Source organism: Chinchilla lanigera, unplaced genomic scaffold (assembly GCF_000276665.1).
Source record: "Chinchilla lanigera isolate Chin_1 unplaced genomic scaffold, ChiLan1.0 scaffold00058, whole genome shotgun sequence".
Taxonomy (NCBI): domain Eukaryota; kingdom Metazoa; phylum Chordata; class Mammalia; order Rodentia; family Chinchillidae; genus Chinchilla; species Chinchilla lanigera.
In genome coordinates, this window is record NW_004955459.1 from 8,282,964 (window position 1) to 8,299,628 (window position 16,665).

Sequence of the window (16,665 nt, forward strand, 5' to 3'; positions counted from 1 at the left end):
AGCTCAGAAAGTACAGTGGCCTGAATTAAGGTCCCCCTATCTTAGCCAGCTCAACACCTGCAAAACTGGACTTCTCTTAACCCAGAAACTGGTTTCAATTTCCCTACATTTACTCTTTCAGAAGCCTGGGTACCTCTGATTCCCCACAACTCCTTCTCTGTCTACCCCCAACCCCACCAGTCAGCAGGCTGATTCCATCTTTCTCCAGAGTGTACTTTATCTGTCCCTCACCCTGTCATGCCCATCACCAGCTACACAACCTGACCCTTGTTAACTGAGAGCTAGAGCTTGCTCCCTGCTCAGGGTCTCTCCCCATTAATAACATGACACAGACAAGGTTCAAAGTGAGGGCTGTCTGGCTCCAAAGTTGCTCCTCCCTGCTTCAAAAAACTTTGTCCTCCAAAGCCTATCGTTTGAAATCCAAACTCCCTCAGTTTAGGCTTTTCTAAATCTAACAATTTGACCTTGCCAGATTTTCCCCTCCACTACAATGACTGATAACACCATCCTCATTAAATGGGGTATGTTTCTGCTTTGGTTTCAATATTCCACCCACCCACAGTGATTTTCTTCCTAGTTCCATGCTTTTCTAACGCTTTACTTCTTTTACAAACTAGATCAAGCGATACTGTATATCCTATATTCCTACAGACATCATTCACAAGTTAACTTAGCAATTATGTACTGTCATTACATCTCATCTATTACTGTCTTGAACTTTAATTCATAGAAAGAACTCATACATCATTGTAAACATACAAAATGGCATGGTCACTTTGGGAAGTAGGTTGGTAGTTTCTTAGAAAGCTAAACATAAAATTACCATTTTTACTGTGTTTAGCAGGGCCACACATGTCCAAGCAATGAATTGTGAAATTAACGTGTCACTTCCAAATCAGAAGTTTGTGCTAGAATCTCCACAGCTCCTTCCCTCACACTACAACCAGCAACGGCAATGGCTGAGCCTAGACAAGGGCAACATGAAGCAGATCCCCAGCTAATCAGCAACACATAGAGACTGCAAGTGAGAAAGTATGCTGTGACTACACTCTCTGGAGCTCTACCGCAGCACAGCACAACACAGCTGGACACACAGTTGTGGGGCTCTGAGGCCGTGAAATTACATATTTTAAATCTCTCATCCAAAACTCTTCCTAAGATCCCTGATTCTCCGGGTCTCCGTGACAAGCCACTCTTCACCCTTCACCTTCTCTGCCCAGCTCTCTGACCCTTTCTCCACCTCTATTTCCTTATACATTCTATTCCTTCTACTTACCTGCTTAAACCACGCTGTTGACCAAGGTTTGTCTCAGCTTATGACTCATCTTTTAGTCTCCCGAAAGAACTTAGCACTTGGGATTTCCTCACCTACCTGCTCCACAAGTATCACAAACTGAACACATCCTCAAGCAAAGGCTTCGGCTGTCCTGCTGCTGCACCGCATTTCCTCCTCCAGCTCCCGTCTCAGGTAACAGCACTTCTTCACCCAGATGGGCAGCATGGCAGGCTGCCAGTCACTCACCATTCTCCCTCACTCCACCCTCCATCAGCCAGCCCTGCCAATCCTACCGCTTTCACCATGTGCTGGTACTGTCTAGACTGTTCATTTCTGATTGTGTAATGCTTACTATATTATATATTATGGAAAATTATATCAGGCTCAGGAAATGTCTTACTTTAGTAACAGAAATGGCAATGATGCTCGATCCAAAACAAACACTTCAGCCCAGATCAAGAAACAAGAAAGTTATAATTTGCGAGTACACAACTGTGAAACTTGGCCCATAGTAACCTTCATGGTATTTCATATCTTTAGCCACCTGTTCAAGCAAAGGTCTCAACACAGTCCTTAATTATTTAAAGATGCTGTCCTTAATTATTCATATTATGATTTAATACAAAACAAATCCCACCAAATATTTATGTCTTGTTTTCTTCTTATAAATGAATCCATGAGAAAATATCTCCTGTCATCTTACTTTCTCTAAATTATTTGATTTCTAAACTGAAAAAATTCTGGGGGCTGGGAATGTAGCATAGGGCAGAGCACATGCTTACCATGCACAAGTCCCAGAGATCAGTCTGTGGCACCACAAAAGAAAAAGTTGGCCAGGCATAGTGGTGCCCGCCGTGCTGTAATCCTAGCACTTGGGAGGCTGAGGCAGGAGGATCGTTGCAAGTTCAAGACCAGCCTGGGCTACAAAGTGAGCTCAAGACCAGCCTGAACTGCAGAGCGAGACCCTGTCTCAAAAAGACAAAAAAAAAAAAAAAAAAAAAAAAAGAAAGAAAGAAAGAAAAAGTTAATTCTGCTGTACAAAACAGTACAGTATCTCAACACGTTCAGCACAAATACTTCCCCAATCAAATGAAGTCCCTAACCAAAGTAGCCCACACAAATGTCACCTGTACTTTATAATAAAATGCTGTAGAGTGACTGGCATCTTTTGGTTAAAGTAACCATTACACAACAACACATGCTTATCATTCTTTGGTTTTCAACCTCAAAAAAGTCAAAATTTATTCTCCACATGGAAAAGTTCTCACAGGGGCACACTAAGTTACAAAGACAAAAAAAAAAGTATTTTATCACTTTACAAGCCAGCAGTGAATACAACTGAATAACTATAAACATGACACTTCTAAATTCTCAAATGGAGCTGAAGACCAGAATGTGTTTCTCTTAAAAGTGAGTTAAAACTGAAATTTCAAGAGCCAGGCAAGGTGGCACACCTCTGTAGTCCCAGCAGCTCAGAAGGCTGAGACAGGAGGCAGCTTTAAGCCCAGGAGTTCAAGAACAGCCTGGACAACATAGCAAAACCCCATTCCACCAATGCTCCCGTTCCCCAAAATCCACAACTTCTGGCAAGAACTTTACTTTTTGTACCTGATCATGAATGCTCAATCCAGGCAATGCTATTACTGCACATTTTAAGCAACTACCTAAGCATTTTTAACAACCTAACACCTTGCCTTTAAACTCTGCAAAAAGAACTGTTAAAAAAATTATTGTAAAGCCCAGAAGGGCAGAACTACTCATACCTTGTTTCCACTTTTCTCATGATGAAAAAATGTCAACACTTAACTGGGTGTAGTAAAAAGTTATCAAAGCAATGTCAAATATCCCACTGCACAAACACTAACCCAAATTGGTATTAGGCAACAAACAGTAACACTTTTAAATAGCATATATTATTCTGGAAACACTAGCAACTTCCTTTCAGGGTACCACTGTGTGTGTGTGTGTGTGTGTGTGTGTGTGTGTGTGTGTGTGTGAACGCGCGCGTGTGCGCGCATGCGTGTATGCAGGTATGGATGTGTGCACACATGCTCAAGAGTAGAGCTTGAATCTAGGACCTTGGGCATGCTATGCAAGTACTCCACCACTGAACTACAGCCCAGCCTAAGTCACCATTTTAATAATTTCAATTCAACAGCAAGAGTTACATGGTAAGCACTCATTAATATATGAAAATGGGGGAGGAAACGGGGGCACCAACAAAAATTGTTTAAGCTGATATTTTATCTTTCTTCAAGATCAAGCATAACGTTTTTCTTTAAGAACATCTTCATTGAGGTATTGCTATTTAACATGTGGATAGTTTTATAGTCCCAGACCAAATGGTCCAGCTGGCTGCTAAGAAAAAGGTTTCATAGGTTAATAATATATCACATTAAGTGTCAGTTCAAGATGTTTGTGAAGACTACTTTTAATTGCTGCAATAGCAGAATGTTAAGGCAACATCAGAAAGCAGAGGTGTTCTAAAACACTAAGCCCGGTTCCCCACCTGATATAACCAAATAAGATGTTACTAAATCCCTTAATACAAAAATGTTCCAAAATAATCTGTTGGAGCTTGACTTTGCAATTTAATCTTTTATATTTTAATGGCAGGGAGAAAAAACCCAGGCCTATAATTCCCTTTGCAAAAAATTCAAAATCCAATTTACTCACAAAGCTTAAATAAGGAAGAAAAAAGTATGTTCTCTTTGCTTGTCAAGCATCCTTTTTAATTTTTCTACTGTATCCAGGCTATAGCTGGGAATGGATGGCTAATTTGAATATAGAAAATATCAAGTGTCACTTCTGGAAGAATCACAAACGACACAATAAACTTCTCAATCAGTACATCACCAGTCAGGGTAAGCAAGAAAAGGACTTTACCAAGAGACTAACATTTACACTTTTTGACACAACTGAAATACAACAAATTACAGAGCAAATTCACCAAAACAACAATGAAAACTCTGTCCATGTAAAGCCTAATTTTAACTCCCAAAAAAGTGTTTCAATTCTTTTACTCACAGCACACAACTGGTTAAGAAAATAAAGCACAGTGCTTAGCAACTGGGCATCCCAACTACAGAAAGAGGCACTCTGTGCTCACCCATCCCTGGCAACTGCTGGGTCAGCAAGGCCAGGAGCAGGGAGAGCCTCCTATTTTTCAACACAAGCTGCTGCCGTTTCCTTATTGAAGCCCCGGATGGAGAGATCATAAACCACCTCCTCTACTTTCTTCACATCATACTTCAAGCCATCATAGCGCTTCCTCAGAGAGTCGTTTTTCAGGTTGAGAAGGCGGAAACCGGAATCCAGCTCATTGATGAAAGTAGAGATGTGGAGGGGCCGGGAGTAGTCTCCAGCAGTCACACTGTTAACAGACAGCCTCGACTGCACAGGAAAAGAAAAATGTGCATTACAATGTGGCTCCTCCTTCGCATCTTCCTGAGTCACAACAACTAGAATCTCAGGCCTTGTCAGCTACTCTGATGTTCTCAGCTTAGGGCAAGTGTAAGCACAGGTAGAAGAGAAGCTTCTCTGAAAAGACTCCTATGTCAAAGGAGACATTTCCTGCCAAATACAGGTTTAGTATGATTAATGTCTTCAAAAATTTCTGTAATGCCTTAAACTGGCTTCTGTACAACAAAGTGTGTTAACTTAGCAGGTGTCAACTCATCAGCTAAGGTACTGAAGAAAGAAATGGCAGGGTCATCACAACAGCTCTAGCTTTTCGAATCAGGGCCACACGATCACATTTCTAGAGCTCACCTGCTGAGCTGCAACTCCAGTCACCTAAAATCGCTTAAGACAGGCAGGAAAATAAGCTAAAATTAACTTCAGTGCATAACTGCCTGGGATGATAGTAAGACTAATTTCAAGATCCAATTCAAAATTCCCCTTCTAAATAAAATCCCCCCACTCTTCTGGGCTTCCCTAAAGTGCCCATTTAATGCATTCACAGCACATGCGGTATTAAAGACACCTCACACTAACCACTTATACTGGTAAGGTGTTACAATTCAAGTTTACCAGTCAGGTGTCTCCAATAAGCCTTAGGCAAGTGGTATAGCCTGCCAGTGGACCCAAGTACCATTTCTCCCCACCTTCCTTAGTCTGAATTCCTCAAATTTTCACCACATACATGCCTACCCCAATAGACTCTATTTTTTCCTCCCCTAACAACAAGGCACTAGAACTCTGGGGGGTCATTGTTTGCAGTGCTAGAGATGGGACTCAGGGCCTTATACATGCTAAGCAAGCACTCTTCACTCAGCTACATCCTTAGCTTTAAGGCACTAGACTGTCAAATATGAGTTGTGTGTAGAGCTTGAAACAAACATCTTTAGTGAGGGGTCCACCCTTTTACCTAACTCCTCTACTATTGTCTGTAACGAAGACATAAATTATCAGAGATACAGCAAGTTCTGGAACATGAGAAAAGAACCCACAGGCTAGATGGATACAGGGCCAAAACTCAAAGCAGCACTATACTAGCCCTGGACTGCTTTCCTCTTGAGCAAGACTAGGCATATTCTGTAAGAGCCAGACAGTGTAACATGTTCATTCTAGGAGCTACACTATCTCTTACAACTCCTCGAAACTCTACTAACAGCTTTCCTTATTCTGTAGAATTATTTTTATATAAAAATTACCTAAGAGAGATTCAGGGAATCCAGAATAAGAACAACTTACAAAAAATAACAGTATCTTATACCATTATATAAATTGTTCTCTAAAATTATTAAATGAATTAACATGGTTACCAGGAATACATGTCATCACTACATGAAGAACAGGTACTACCAACTTTTAAAACTTCACAGATTAAAGCCAGGCACAGAAGGGCATATATAATCCCAGCTACTTGGGAGACTGAGGCAGGAGGATAAACAAGTTCAAGTCTAGCCAGGGCAAATGCTATGGATTAGATTAAAATGCTCCCTATGGTTTAATCTATGGTTTGGATTAAAAGTCTCCAGTTCAGAAGTGGGACTCTTAAAAGATGACAGGATTGTGGTGAACCATACTCATCAATGAATCAGTCCACTGATGAGTTCAGAGCCTACTGTGCTGTTCAAAGGCAAGACCTGAAAGGACAGGGTTCACCACTGGGGGCAGACACAGAAGGGCATATGCTCACCCCTGGATCCTCTCTTCTCTCTGTGCTGCCTGACTCCCATGATGGGAGCAGCATTCCTCTACCAGGTCTTTCCATCTTGCCATTTCTGCTTTGGAGATGGTCCACCATGCACTGAACCCAGTGAAACTATGAGTCAAAAGAAACCTCTCCTGCTGGGCGTGGTGGCACACACCTGTAATCCCAGCACTCAGAATGCTGAGGTAAGAGGATCGTTCCGAGTTCAAGACCCGGCTGGGCTCCAAAGTCAGCTAAAGGCCGGCCTGAACTGCACAGCAAGACCCTGTCTCAAAAAGACACAAAAAACAGGAAGACTCTCTTCCTTTAAGTTGCCAACAGGAGCGATGACTAACACAGCAACTACTTAGTCACACTGTCTCAAAACTTAAAACAAATTAAAAAGTACTGAGATGTATGTAACTCCATGATGGAACACGTGCCTAGCATTTGCAAGGCCCTCAGTTCAAACCCCAGTACCACAAAAAATAAATAAAATTACATATTAATTTTAGTAACACATAGTTTACTAATTACAAAGTTGTCTCATCCTTTCTTTTGGGCATTTCTTTCTAGTAAACCCTAATAGAGTGTAATCAATGACTCAATGACTACCACATGACTGTAGATAGTTTAAAAAGAATTAAGGCTTTCTAAGTTTTAGTGCCCATTTTAAAAAAGCATGAAGATTTAAGAAAGCAAGCGGAGAATTGCTAAGTACCTTACCAGTTCACTAGCAAGAATTAAAACTCCTGAGAGATAATCTTCTACATCCAGATGAAAACCTTTCTCCCGATCTGGTTCAACTAAAAAACATCAAAATACAGACAAGGTCACAATATGAATGCAATTTAAGCCTAAGAATATAAATACATATTTATAAAAATTCAAATACACATGCATGTATGCATATACAAATAAAAGTTCTTTCAAAGTAAGTGAAGAAAGGATAAATCTTTACTGGATTCTTAAGACATTCACAACCTTGGCAAGACCACAATGCAGATTTTGCAAGCATTTAACCAAAATTTAATTTTTATTTCCAGTCCTTTCAAAAACTAATGCCAGCAAGAACAGTACCTAGTTATGTCAGAGAACATCCTTCTTGTAAGAAGACACAAGTTACACATTTACAGAAGTCCTGAAATCTGCACTTTTCCAAATGGTTATAGAGACACACGTGCCAACTGTTAACAAGCAGTGAGTCTAAGCACTTACAAAAACAGGTGTTTGGCATACTATTCTTTCAGCTTTCTCTACGCTAGAATTGTGGGGGAAGAGCTTTGAGACAGGTTTTACTATGTAGTTGAGGCTAACCTTGAACTCACTATGTAGTCCAGGCTGGCCTTAAACTTGCTGAGATCCTCCTGCCTTAGTCTCCCAAGTGCTGGGATTATATTGTGTGTCACACCTGGCTTGAAATTTTTTAAATTTAAATTTAAATTAAAAAAAGGAAGCACCCACATATAAATGAGCAAGCTACTATTTTAGATTTTGTGTTTCCAAGAAACAAGTTTGCTATTTAGTTTTTGTTTTAGTAAAAAATACAAGCAACAGCTCCTCCCACCAAAAACTAAGCTATCATGCCTGATTCTGTAGATACCACTAATAAAAACACTTACTGCCAAGAATTTCTGTAACTGCTTCTCGGGTCACTAGTGTTTCTGTTTCCAAATATACAACAAATGCTGCCAAGAAGACCAAGCGCTGCAACACAAACCTCCAGTGCTCATGAAACCTGCAGGACAGTAAGTGCATTTACATGGTGAGGTTTGGGACCTTCAGACAGGCTTAATACAGTTATGTCTAAACAGCTTGGAAATAGTGTACTTTCAAATAAAAGTGTATGTGAAATCCTACTACATAAAACAAGTAAGAGTGACAATATATTCAAATATATCAAATAGATTAGATATAAAATTTTGTAAGTTCAAATTGGTAACATTTACTTATCAGTAACAATGAGAAGCATAATCCAATTTTGATGATTATAAAAATATATAAAGATTATGAATGACAGTGTGATGTGCTTAAAAAGTTTAATTTGTAAGAATAACAACATTGTTCTGAGAAAAACAAACTTTGGAAATGAAGACTGATGCCAAGTATAATTGTATATAAGTCTCAACGTCTAATTTATCCCTATTCTTTGAGTTTAGGGTGTCAAGAAAATCTTGCTTAACAGAATTATTATTTGTAGTCACTAAACAGAGGACTTAGGGTATTGCAGGTCAGTGAGGTGAGTGCTTATAATTTCAGCACTTAGCAGGTTGAGGCAGAAGGATCACTTAAGCCTAGGAGTTCAAGACCAGTCTGGGCAACATGGCAACACTCTATTAAAAAAAAAGAAAAAAAAAGAAATAACACACTTCAGCTCTCTGATCTCTGAGGTAGAAGCCTGACAAAAGAAATAGGAATTCTATACTATGCCTCCTGATTTCAAATGTGGCAATAAATTCAAAATAATTTCTCAATACATTAATGGTCAAACTAAGTTTTCTGTGAGTGAATCCAGCCAGAGGCCAACCTGTATGTGACCTCCAGAACAGGTGGTCTCTAAAGACCTCGCCGGTTCAAGTATCTTGCTTTGTTGCACTTCAGTCATTATTTTACAGGAAGGACCAGCAAATTTTTTCTGTAAAGGGCAAGCAGCAAACACTTCAGACTTTACAGGCCATTTTCACTCTCTGTCACATATTCATTTCACTCTCTGTCACATATTTGTTTTTCTTTTAACAACCATTTCAAATGTGAAAACAATCCTTAGCTCTCACAGGCATTGGGTTACCAGTCATTTTCAAACCCCAGCCTAAAGCATTTTCTTTTAGTTATATTATCTACCACAACATACATCTTATATTAAGCATATATGTATCTTAAAATTAATTTTTTTTTAGTAAGAAAACAAAAGTAGAAATTCTTTATTCTAATTCATCATAGTTCATTAGTACTCAGTTGTTCCTAGTTTAACATCTACAAAATCCAGATACATTTTATAATCTACATTTCAAAATTATGATTAGGAACATTTTTTATTTTCTACTAGTATATAAAATAATGGACTAAACAAAATTAATGGTGTTATAGATTCAATGATACAGCATAAAACATTATCTAAATACTGTATATCCCTTGGCAGCAAAATTCCATCTTTGAAATAAACTGCCACTAGACAGTCAGGCACAGTACATGCCTGTAATCCAATCTACTCAGGACTGAAGGAGGAAGAATGCAAGTTCAAGTCCAGCCTGGGTAACTTAGCAAGATGCTGACTCAAAATAAAAGTTAAAAAAATGGCTGGGGATGTAGTTCAATGGTAGAGCACTTGCTTAAGATGTACAAAGCCCTAGGTTCAATCACCAGTGCACACATATACATAAACACACACACACACACAAAAACCAGCCTCAACTCCATATGTATATATATTGCCACCTAATCTCATAATCTTTATAATAGCAGGGGCAAACCTAGGGTACACGTGCCACAACAGGCTGTTTGTTATCACAGAAAGCTTTAAAAGGTTCGCTGTCACTGCTTTATAGCATAAGCATAGTTCACTCAATTGCACTGGAAACTGGAGTAAAAAGATATTCTCAATTTTGATCTTCAAACAGCAGATGCTATCTCAATAGACGTCAAAAAAGCATTTCATAAAGTCCAACACTCATTCGTGGTAAAAACTCTACAGAAAACTGCAACAGATAGTCTTTTATCTCAATCAGATAAAAACCACCTATGACAAACCAACAGCCAACATCATACTAAATGGTCAAAAATTGAAAGCTTTCACTTTAAAATCAAGAACAAGAGAAAGATGTCCACTGTCACCACTCCTATTCAATATAGTTCTGGAATGCCAGAGCAATTAGAAAAGAGAAAGAAATAAAAGGAATAATGATAGGAAAGGAAGAAGTGAAATTATCATTACTTGCAAATGACATGATAATCTACAGAGAAGACCCCAAAAACTCCAAAAAAGGATTGCTAGATTTAAAAACCAAATGCAAGGGGCTGGGGATTTAGCTCAGTGGCACAGCGCCTGCCTGGCAAGCGCAACGTCGTGAGTTCGATTCCCGGTACTGGAAAACAAACAAAAAAAAAATTTTAAAAATTTAAAAAATAAATAAAAACCAAATGTAGCCACATACCTGGATACAAGGTCAACACTCAAAAATCAATACTATTCCTGTGCAGAAACAACAAACTCACTTGAGAGACAAATGGGAGAAACTACACCTTTCATAATAGCATGAAAAAAAGGAAATACGTTGGAACCGATCTAACAAAGGAAGTAAAATATCTTTACAGTGAAAACTATGGTACTCTGAAAAAGGAAATTGAAGAGAATATCAGAAAATGGAAAGATACGCCTTGTTCTTGAGTAAGAAGAACCAACATAATGAAAATGTCCATGCTCCCAAAATTGTTATACAGATTTAATGTAATCCCAATCAAAATATCATTAGTATACCTCACAGAATTAGTGAAAACAATCCTAAAACTCATTTGGAACCAGAAGAGACCTAGAATAGCAAAAACAATTCTGGGCCACAAAGGAAAGGCAGAGGGCATTACAATCCCTGACTTTAAATCATATTGCAAAGCTACTGTGATAAAAACAGCATGGTACTTGGTACTGGGGGGAAAAAAAAAAAAACCCAAGGATCAGTGGAACAGATTAGAAGATGCAGAAAAAACTTCAAAAACACACTCAGCCATCTTATCTTTGACAAAGTGGCCAACCACCTTCATTGGAAGATAGCCTCTTTAATAAAAGGTGTTGGACAGTTCATAATAGCTAAATCTTGGAAACTACCAAAATGCCCGTAAGCCAAGGAATGGATAAAAAAGATGTGGTTTTTTTTTTTATACAATGTAGTACTACCCAGCCATAAAGGATAAAGCTGAGACATATGCAGGTAAATGGATGCACCTTGAGACCATACTCTTAAGTGAAGTACACTGGACACCAATGTGTAAATATTAGCTGATTTCTCTGGTATGAGATACTGAATGTATAAATAAGGACCAATGTGTATAAAAGGTATTATGAAATAGGAAGAAATTGTTCAAAAGAACAGAGAACTAGGGAGGGAGAAGGCAGACAGCAAGGAAGAGAAAAGGAAAAAAAAAGTCCACACTCAAGTGAAATAAATCAGACACACATGTTTAAATATCACAATGTTTCTCTGGTGGGAGAAACTGAAAGTGTTAATAAGGACCAAAATGTATAACAGATACTGGGAAAAAGGAACAAAATATTCATATGGGAAGGGAAACAAGGGATGGGGCAGGGGAAAAGGAAGGAAGGTGAAAAAAAAATAGAAGCAAAACATCAAAACAAAGCTTTTATAAATAAAGTGGGGAAGAGGGGTTGGAAAGGAGAAAAGGAGGAAAGGAGACTAAGGAAAAAAGAGTCAAGAAATATCATGTACAGGTACAAACTTCCTCTAATGAATATGATCATTATGCATATCTAAGTTGCACCAATAAAATTAGTCAAAAAACAAAAAGGTGCTAGGAAAAACTGGCTTTCCACACGCCAAAGACAAAAATTAGATTCATGTCTCTAAACTAAAATCAAAATGCATCAAAGATCTAAATATCAAAACAAGCCAGGTATGGAGGCACATGCCTTTAATCTCAGCATTCAGGATGCTGAGGCAGGAGGATTACCATAAGTTTGAGGCTAGCTTGGTCTATATATTGAGGTCAAGGCCAGCCTGGAATACATAGCAAGATCCTGCCTCAAAAAAACAAAAATAATAATAATAATAATAATATCAAAGACAGAAACACTCAATCTGCTAGAAGATAGAATAGGCAGAACTCTTAAAGACACTAGTATAGGCAAAGACTTTACGAACAAAACCCAGACCACAAGGGAACTATTACAAAGAATCAACTGGGATCTCATCTTATTATAAAGCTTTTACACAGAGAAAGAAATCATTAACAGAGTAAAACAATCCACTAAGTGGGAAAAAAATTTTGCTAGCTATCCCTCAGACAAGAGACTAATACTTAGAATATATAAAGAACTCAAAAAATCAGACCCTTCCCCAAATTTAAAGACCCAATCCAAAAATGGGAATCTGAAATAAAGACACTTCTCAGATGAAGAGGTAGAAATGGCAAATAAATATATGAAAAAAATGTTCAACATAATTGGTCATTTGAGAGATGCAAATTAAAACACACTTGAGATTCCTTCTCCAAAAAGAATAGCTATTAAAAGAAATCAACCAATAACAAATGCTGGCAGGCCTATGAAGAAAAATGAACCCTTATCCGGTGGTGGGAATGTACACTGGTGTAATCGCTATGGAACTCAGTGTGGAGATTCCTCAAAACACTAGGACCAGAGGTTCCATTTGACCCAGATAGTGCCCTTCTTGGTATCTTCCTAAAAGAATTAAAGAATCATACCACAGTGATGCATGCACACCCATGTTTACAGCAGCACAGTTTGTAATGGCTACATCTTGGAAACAACCCAAATACTCATCAACTGATGAATGGATAAAGAAGACAGAGTTTTTCATACAATGGAGTAGTACTCAGCCATGAGGAAGAATAAACATGAGATTTACAGGTAAATGGACGGACCTTGAGACCATACTCTAAAGTGAAATAAATCGAACACATATGTAAATATTATAGTTTCACTGGTGTGAGAAACCTAAAGTGTAAGTAAGGACCAGAATGCACACTATATATTATGAAATAGGAAGAAAATGCTCAACTGGGAAGGGGAACAAGGAAGAAGGATGGGGGAAGGGAAGGAAAAGGGGAAGGGAAAAGAAAAAGGAAAAAAAGAAAAGAGGAAGAAATAGAAACAAGGCTTTTGTAAATGAGAGGGGAAAGAGGAATTGAAAGGAGGATAACACAATGGAGGGGAAAAAAAGAAGAATTGAGATAAATTATGCACAGATACCAAGTCCCTGTGATGAAAGTGGTCATTATTATTTAAAATGTGCCAATAAATTTAATAAAAAAAATCATTTCATGTCAAAAAAACAGGTATTTTCTTAATCACTTTTTCACTGCAAAGTAATGTATGCTCCTTAAAATTTTTTTCAAAGTAAAATGGAGGAAAAATAAAATTATCAATTTTGTCACCACCATTATCAGCATGATTCTTTTCATCACTTCTTCTACACACAGAGATTTTTACCTAATAATAAGCAATCATTCAGTATCTATAGTCTTCAGATCTTTTTAACCGAACATTACAAAATAATACTATTTTTCTTTTTTAACCTAACATTACAAAATAATACTATTTTTCTTACAAACCTGTAATACTGTTCAGCAGGGAACTTGGTCTTCAATGATGTTAGATGTGTTTTTACTGTGCCAAAATGTTCTCGAGCTTTCAAACACCTCTTTGGAACTGATCACAAAAGGTAATCAAATGTAATAATTAAAAACTTAGCAAATTTCCAATATAGTTCTTGCTAACTCTTGTAGTCCACCTAAACATTAATCAACTTTTTTTTACAATCTCACAACCACACACACATATCTTGGCTATCGAAATACTACACCTAACTTCCCTACTGATTAACCATACTGAAAAATAAAAACTAGCTGAAACAATGTGTGTTAAGGAAGACACCCATAATCTGAAAAGCCTCATAATCTTTAAGGGTCTGTACATCAGCTGCTATTCTTATTCAATCCTCAGATGACTAAAATTGGACTCCTTCTAGCTCTCACATTTGGTCAAAAGAGCTTTTACCAATTATTCTCTATCAAGTCAAGCATCTCCACATCACTAAGTAAATGACTTGCTTCTGACACCTGTCAGCTACATTACTGTATTCTTCTCCATCTGAAAATAATTTCAGTTCTTTTAGCTATGCTCATATATTTTACAACATAGATTCCATGTCTAAACTTGACATGTAACTCTCATTCAAGGGGCTGACTGTAAACTCATTAGACAACATTTTATACTGGCCACCTCATACCTACACATGCATATAACAGTTAATCATAAAAAGGTTGGATTCAAACACACAAGCTGGATGCAGTGGCACACGCTCTCCTGCTCAGGAAACTATGGTGGGAAAATCACTTGAGCCCAGGAGTTCAGGACCAGTCTAAACAACACAATGACACACCATTTCAAACATGCACACATACACATATGCACACATACACACAAACACCAAAGTTGCTAGATATGCAAGTTATTAAATAATTAATTAATGCCAATAGAATTCCATCACAATATAAAACATCCCTATGTAAATTACACCATGCAAAACTGGAAAATCAAAACACAAAGACTCCTTATAAAACTGTAAGATGATTAAACCACTACTCCAATTTTTACTCACTATACACATAATGAACATTTATCATAATAAAATGATTCAAACTAGGTATATCTTCTGGATGGAACTCAAATAAGAGATTGATAAACTGAATAAAAGTCTTCAAACTCAAAGAACTTACTGTCCTGAAACCCAGCACCCTGATGGACCCCTTGCAGTAGAGTTAAAATCTCTCGAGCTGTTTGTTCTAAACTCTGTACAACTTTTCGGATTTCCTAGAAAGAATTAAAAATTAAAATCAGATAAAATCAACATAATCATTATCACAAACTCATACCAATCACACTAGACAGTATATTTAATCTGCCACTTTCGTATACATTTAAAACATTAATAATTTTCACAAGGAATGAACCTGTATTTTAAAAAATACACGTTTAAATCCTGACTTTTCCACTTATTTCCTTTGTGAGACCTTCAGGAAGTCACTAAAAAGCCTTAGATTCTTCTTGTAGCCTTCAAAGGACACTAGCCACTCACCCATCCGAATTATCCAACTAGAATACTACAATGACTAGAATACACAATCATAAGAATGCACTCTAAGTATTCCTCATTAACTCATTTTACAAATACTCAATAAGTATATTTATGTGCTCCACACTGTATAAATACTGGGGAACCAGACGGTTCCTCTCTAACCTTAGCAAATAATGGGGGACACAGACATTTTTAAAAAATAATTGTCAAATTTCTTGAAAAATTAACGTGCCAAAAAAATAAAGATGAAAAAGTTAACATGTTATAAGAAAACGTAACAGAAAAAGCCACTTCAATAGTGAGGTCAAGGAGACGAATGTAAGATGAGGAAAAGAATAGGAAAACAGCAAATTCCAAGAAGCGAGCAGTGCTTGCAAGAGTCCTGAGAAAGGCAATTATTTGAGGCACTACAAGAACAAAAAGGTGAATGGTTCAGTAACAAAACATACACACACATATTCAAGGGGAAAACGAGACCAGACAGAACTTGTGGACTACACTATAGTCTGTACTTTTAACCCACTTGAGATAGACAGCCAAGGGAGAGTTTTAAAGAGACGATTCATATGTGGTTTTAAAACAACATATACAGGAAATGTGCACTGGCTGAGCCCCACGCACTAACCGAATCTTCGACATAAACAAGTGCTGCAAAGGAGGAAAGCCGACATTCAAATGAGACAAGTGATCCTGAGAAACCGAGACCTGGACACAGACTCAGGACAGAAACGGGGGCGGGAGGGGGAGCGGAGAGGTGCCCTAACCTGCAACTAGAGAGGAAGCAAACCACCCTCGGAGGCGTCCCCACCGCCCGAGATTGAGCGACGGAGGAGGGCCAAGCGGTGTGGCCCAGCTAGGAAGGGAAAGGGAAAGGGGATGGGAGGGAGGAGGCTCGCCTCTCGGATGTCCTGTTCGGCAGCCAAAAAGCCCTGCAGCTCTACGAAGATTTCGCTCACAGACATGGCGCCAGGTACACAGCAATCAGCAAAGGTGGTGAAGGCGACCACAGAAAAACGTTCCACAGGCAACCTGCTCAGTCAATTCCTACGCCCGCCACCGCCTCGTCTACCCGGCTCTACGCCACAGCTGTCGCTGGGGTCCTCCGAGGCCCCCGGCGCCCTGGAGACCGGGCTGTCCAGCGCACTGCCTGAGGCGCGCCACGCAGAGTCCTGAGCAGAAGCCGGGGTCCAGAGGCCTACGAGAGGAGAGTGGGCGGGGCTTCGGGCTGGTTCTTCCAAATAGGCATAGCCAGAAACAGCCCCCGAAGGGGGCCTTGAGAGCACGTGGGCCTGAAGGAGGTGGGGCGAGCGGCTGTATGGGCTGATATATTTATGTTTAGCCTCTGTACCACAGCTGTCGGGTGAGAGGTTGCTTGTAACCAGAGAGTATGCATGAAAAACTGGGTGCAGAAGAATGTAGAAACA

At 38.7% G+C, this 16,665-nt stretch overlaps 1 protein-coding gene across 1 annotated transcript; it reads right to left on the reverse strand.

Annotated features, from left to right (window-relative positions):
• Nucleotides 1–2,478: 2,478 nt before the first annotated feature.
• Tsn (translin) lies at nucleotides 2,479–16,366 on the reverse strand. Its single transcript, XM_005397637.2, has 6 exons — nucleotides 16,138–16,366; nucleotides 14,883–14,976; nucleotides 13,716–13,812; nucleotides 8,036–8,151; nucleotides 7,140–7,219; nucleotides 2,479–4,669 (listed from the first exon to the last, which is right to left on the reverse strand). Exons 1-6 carry the CDS (start codon nucleotides 16,201–16,203, stop codon nucleotides 4,436–4,438), a joined length of 687 nt encoding a protein of 228 aa, XP_005397694.1. The 5' UTR covers nucleotides 16,204–16,366; the 3' UTR covers nucleotides 2,479–4,435.
• Nucleotides 16,367–16,665: the final 299 nt, after the last annotated feature.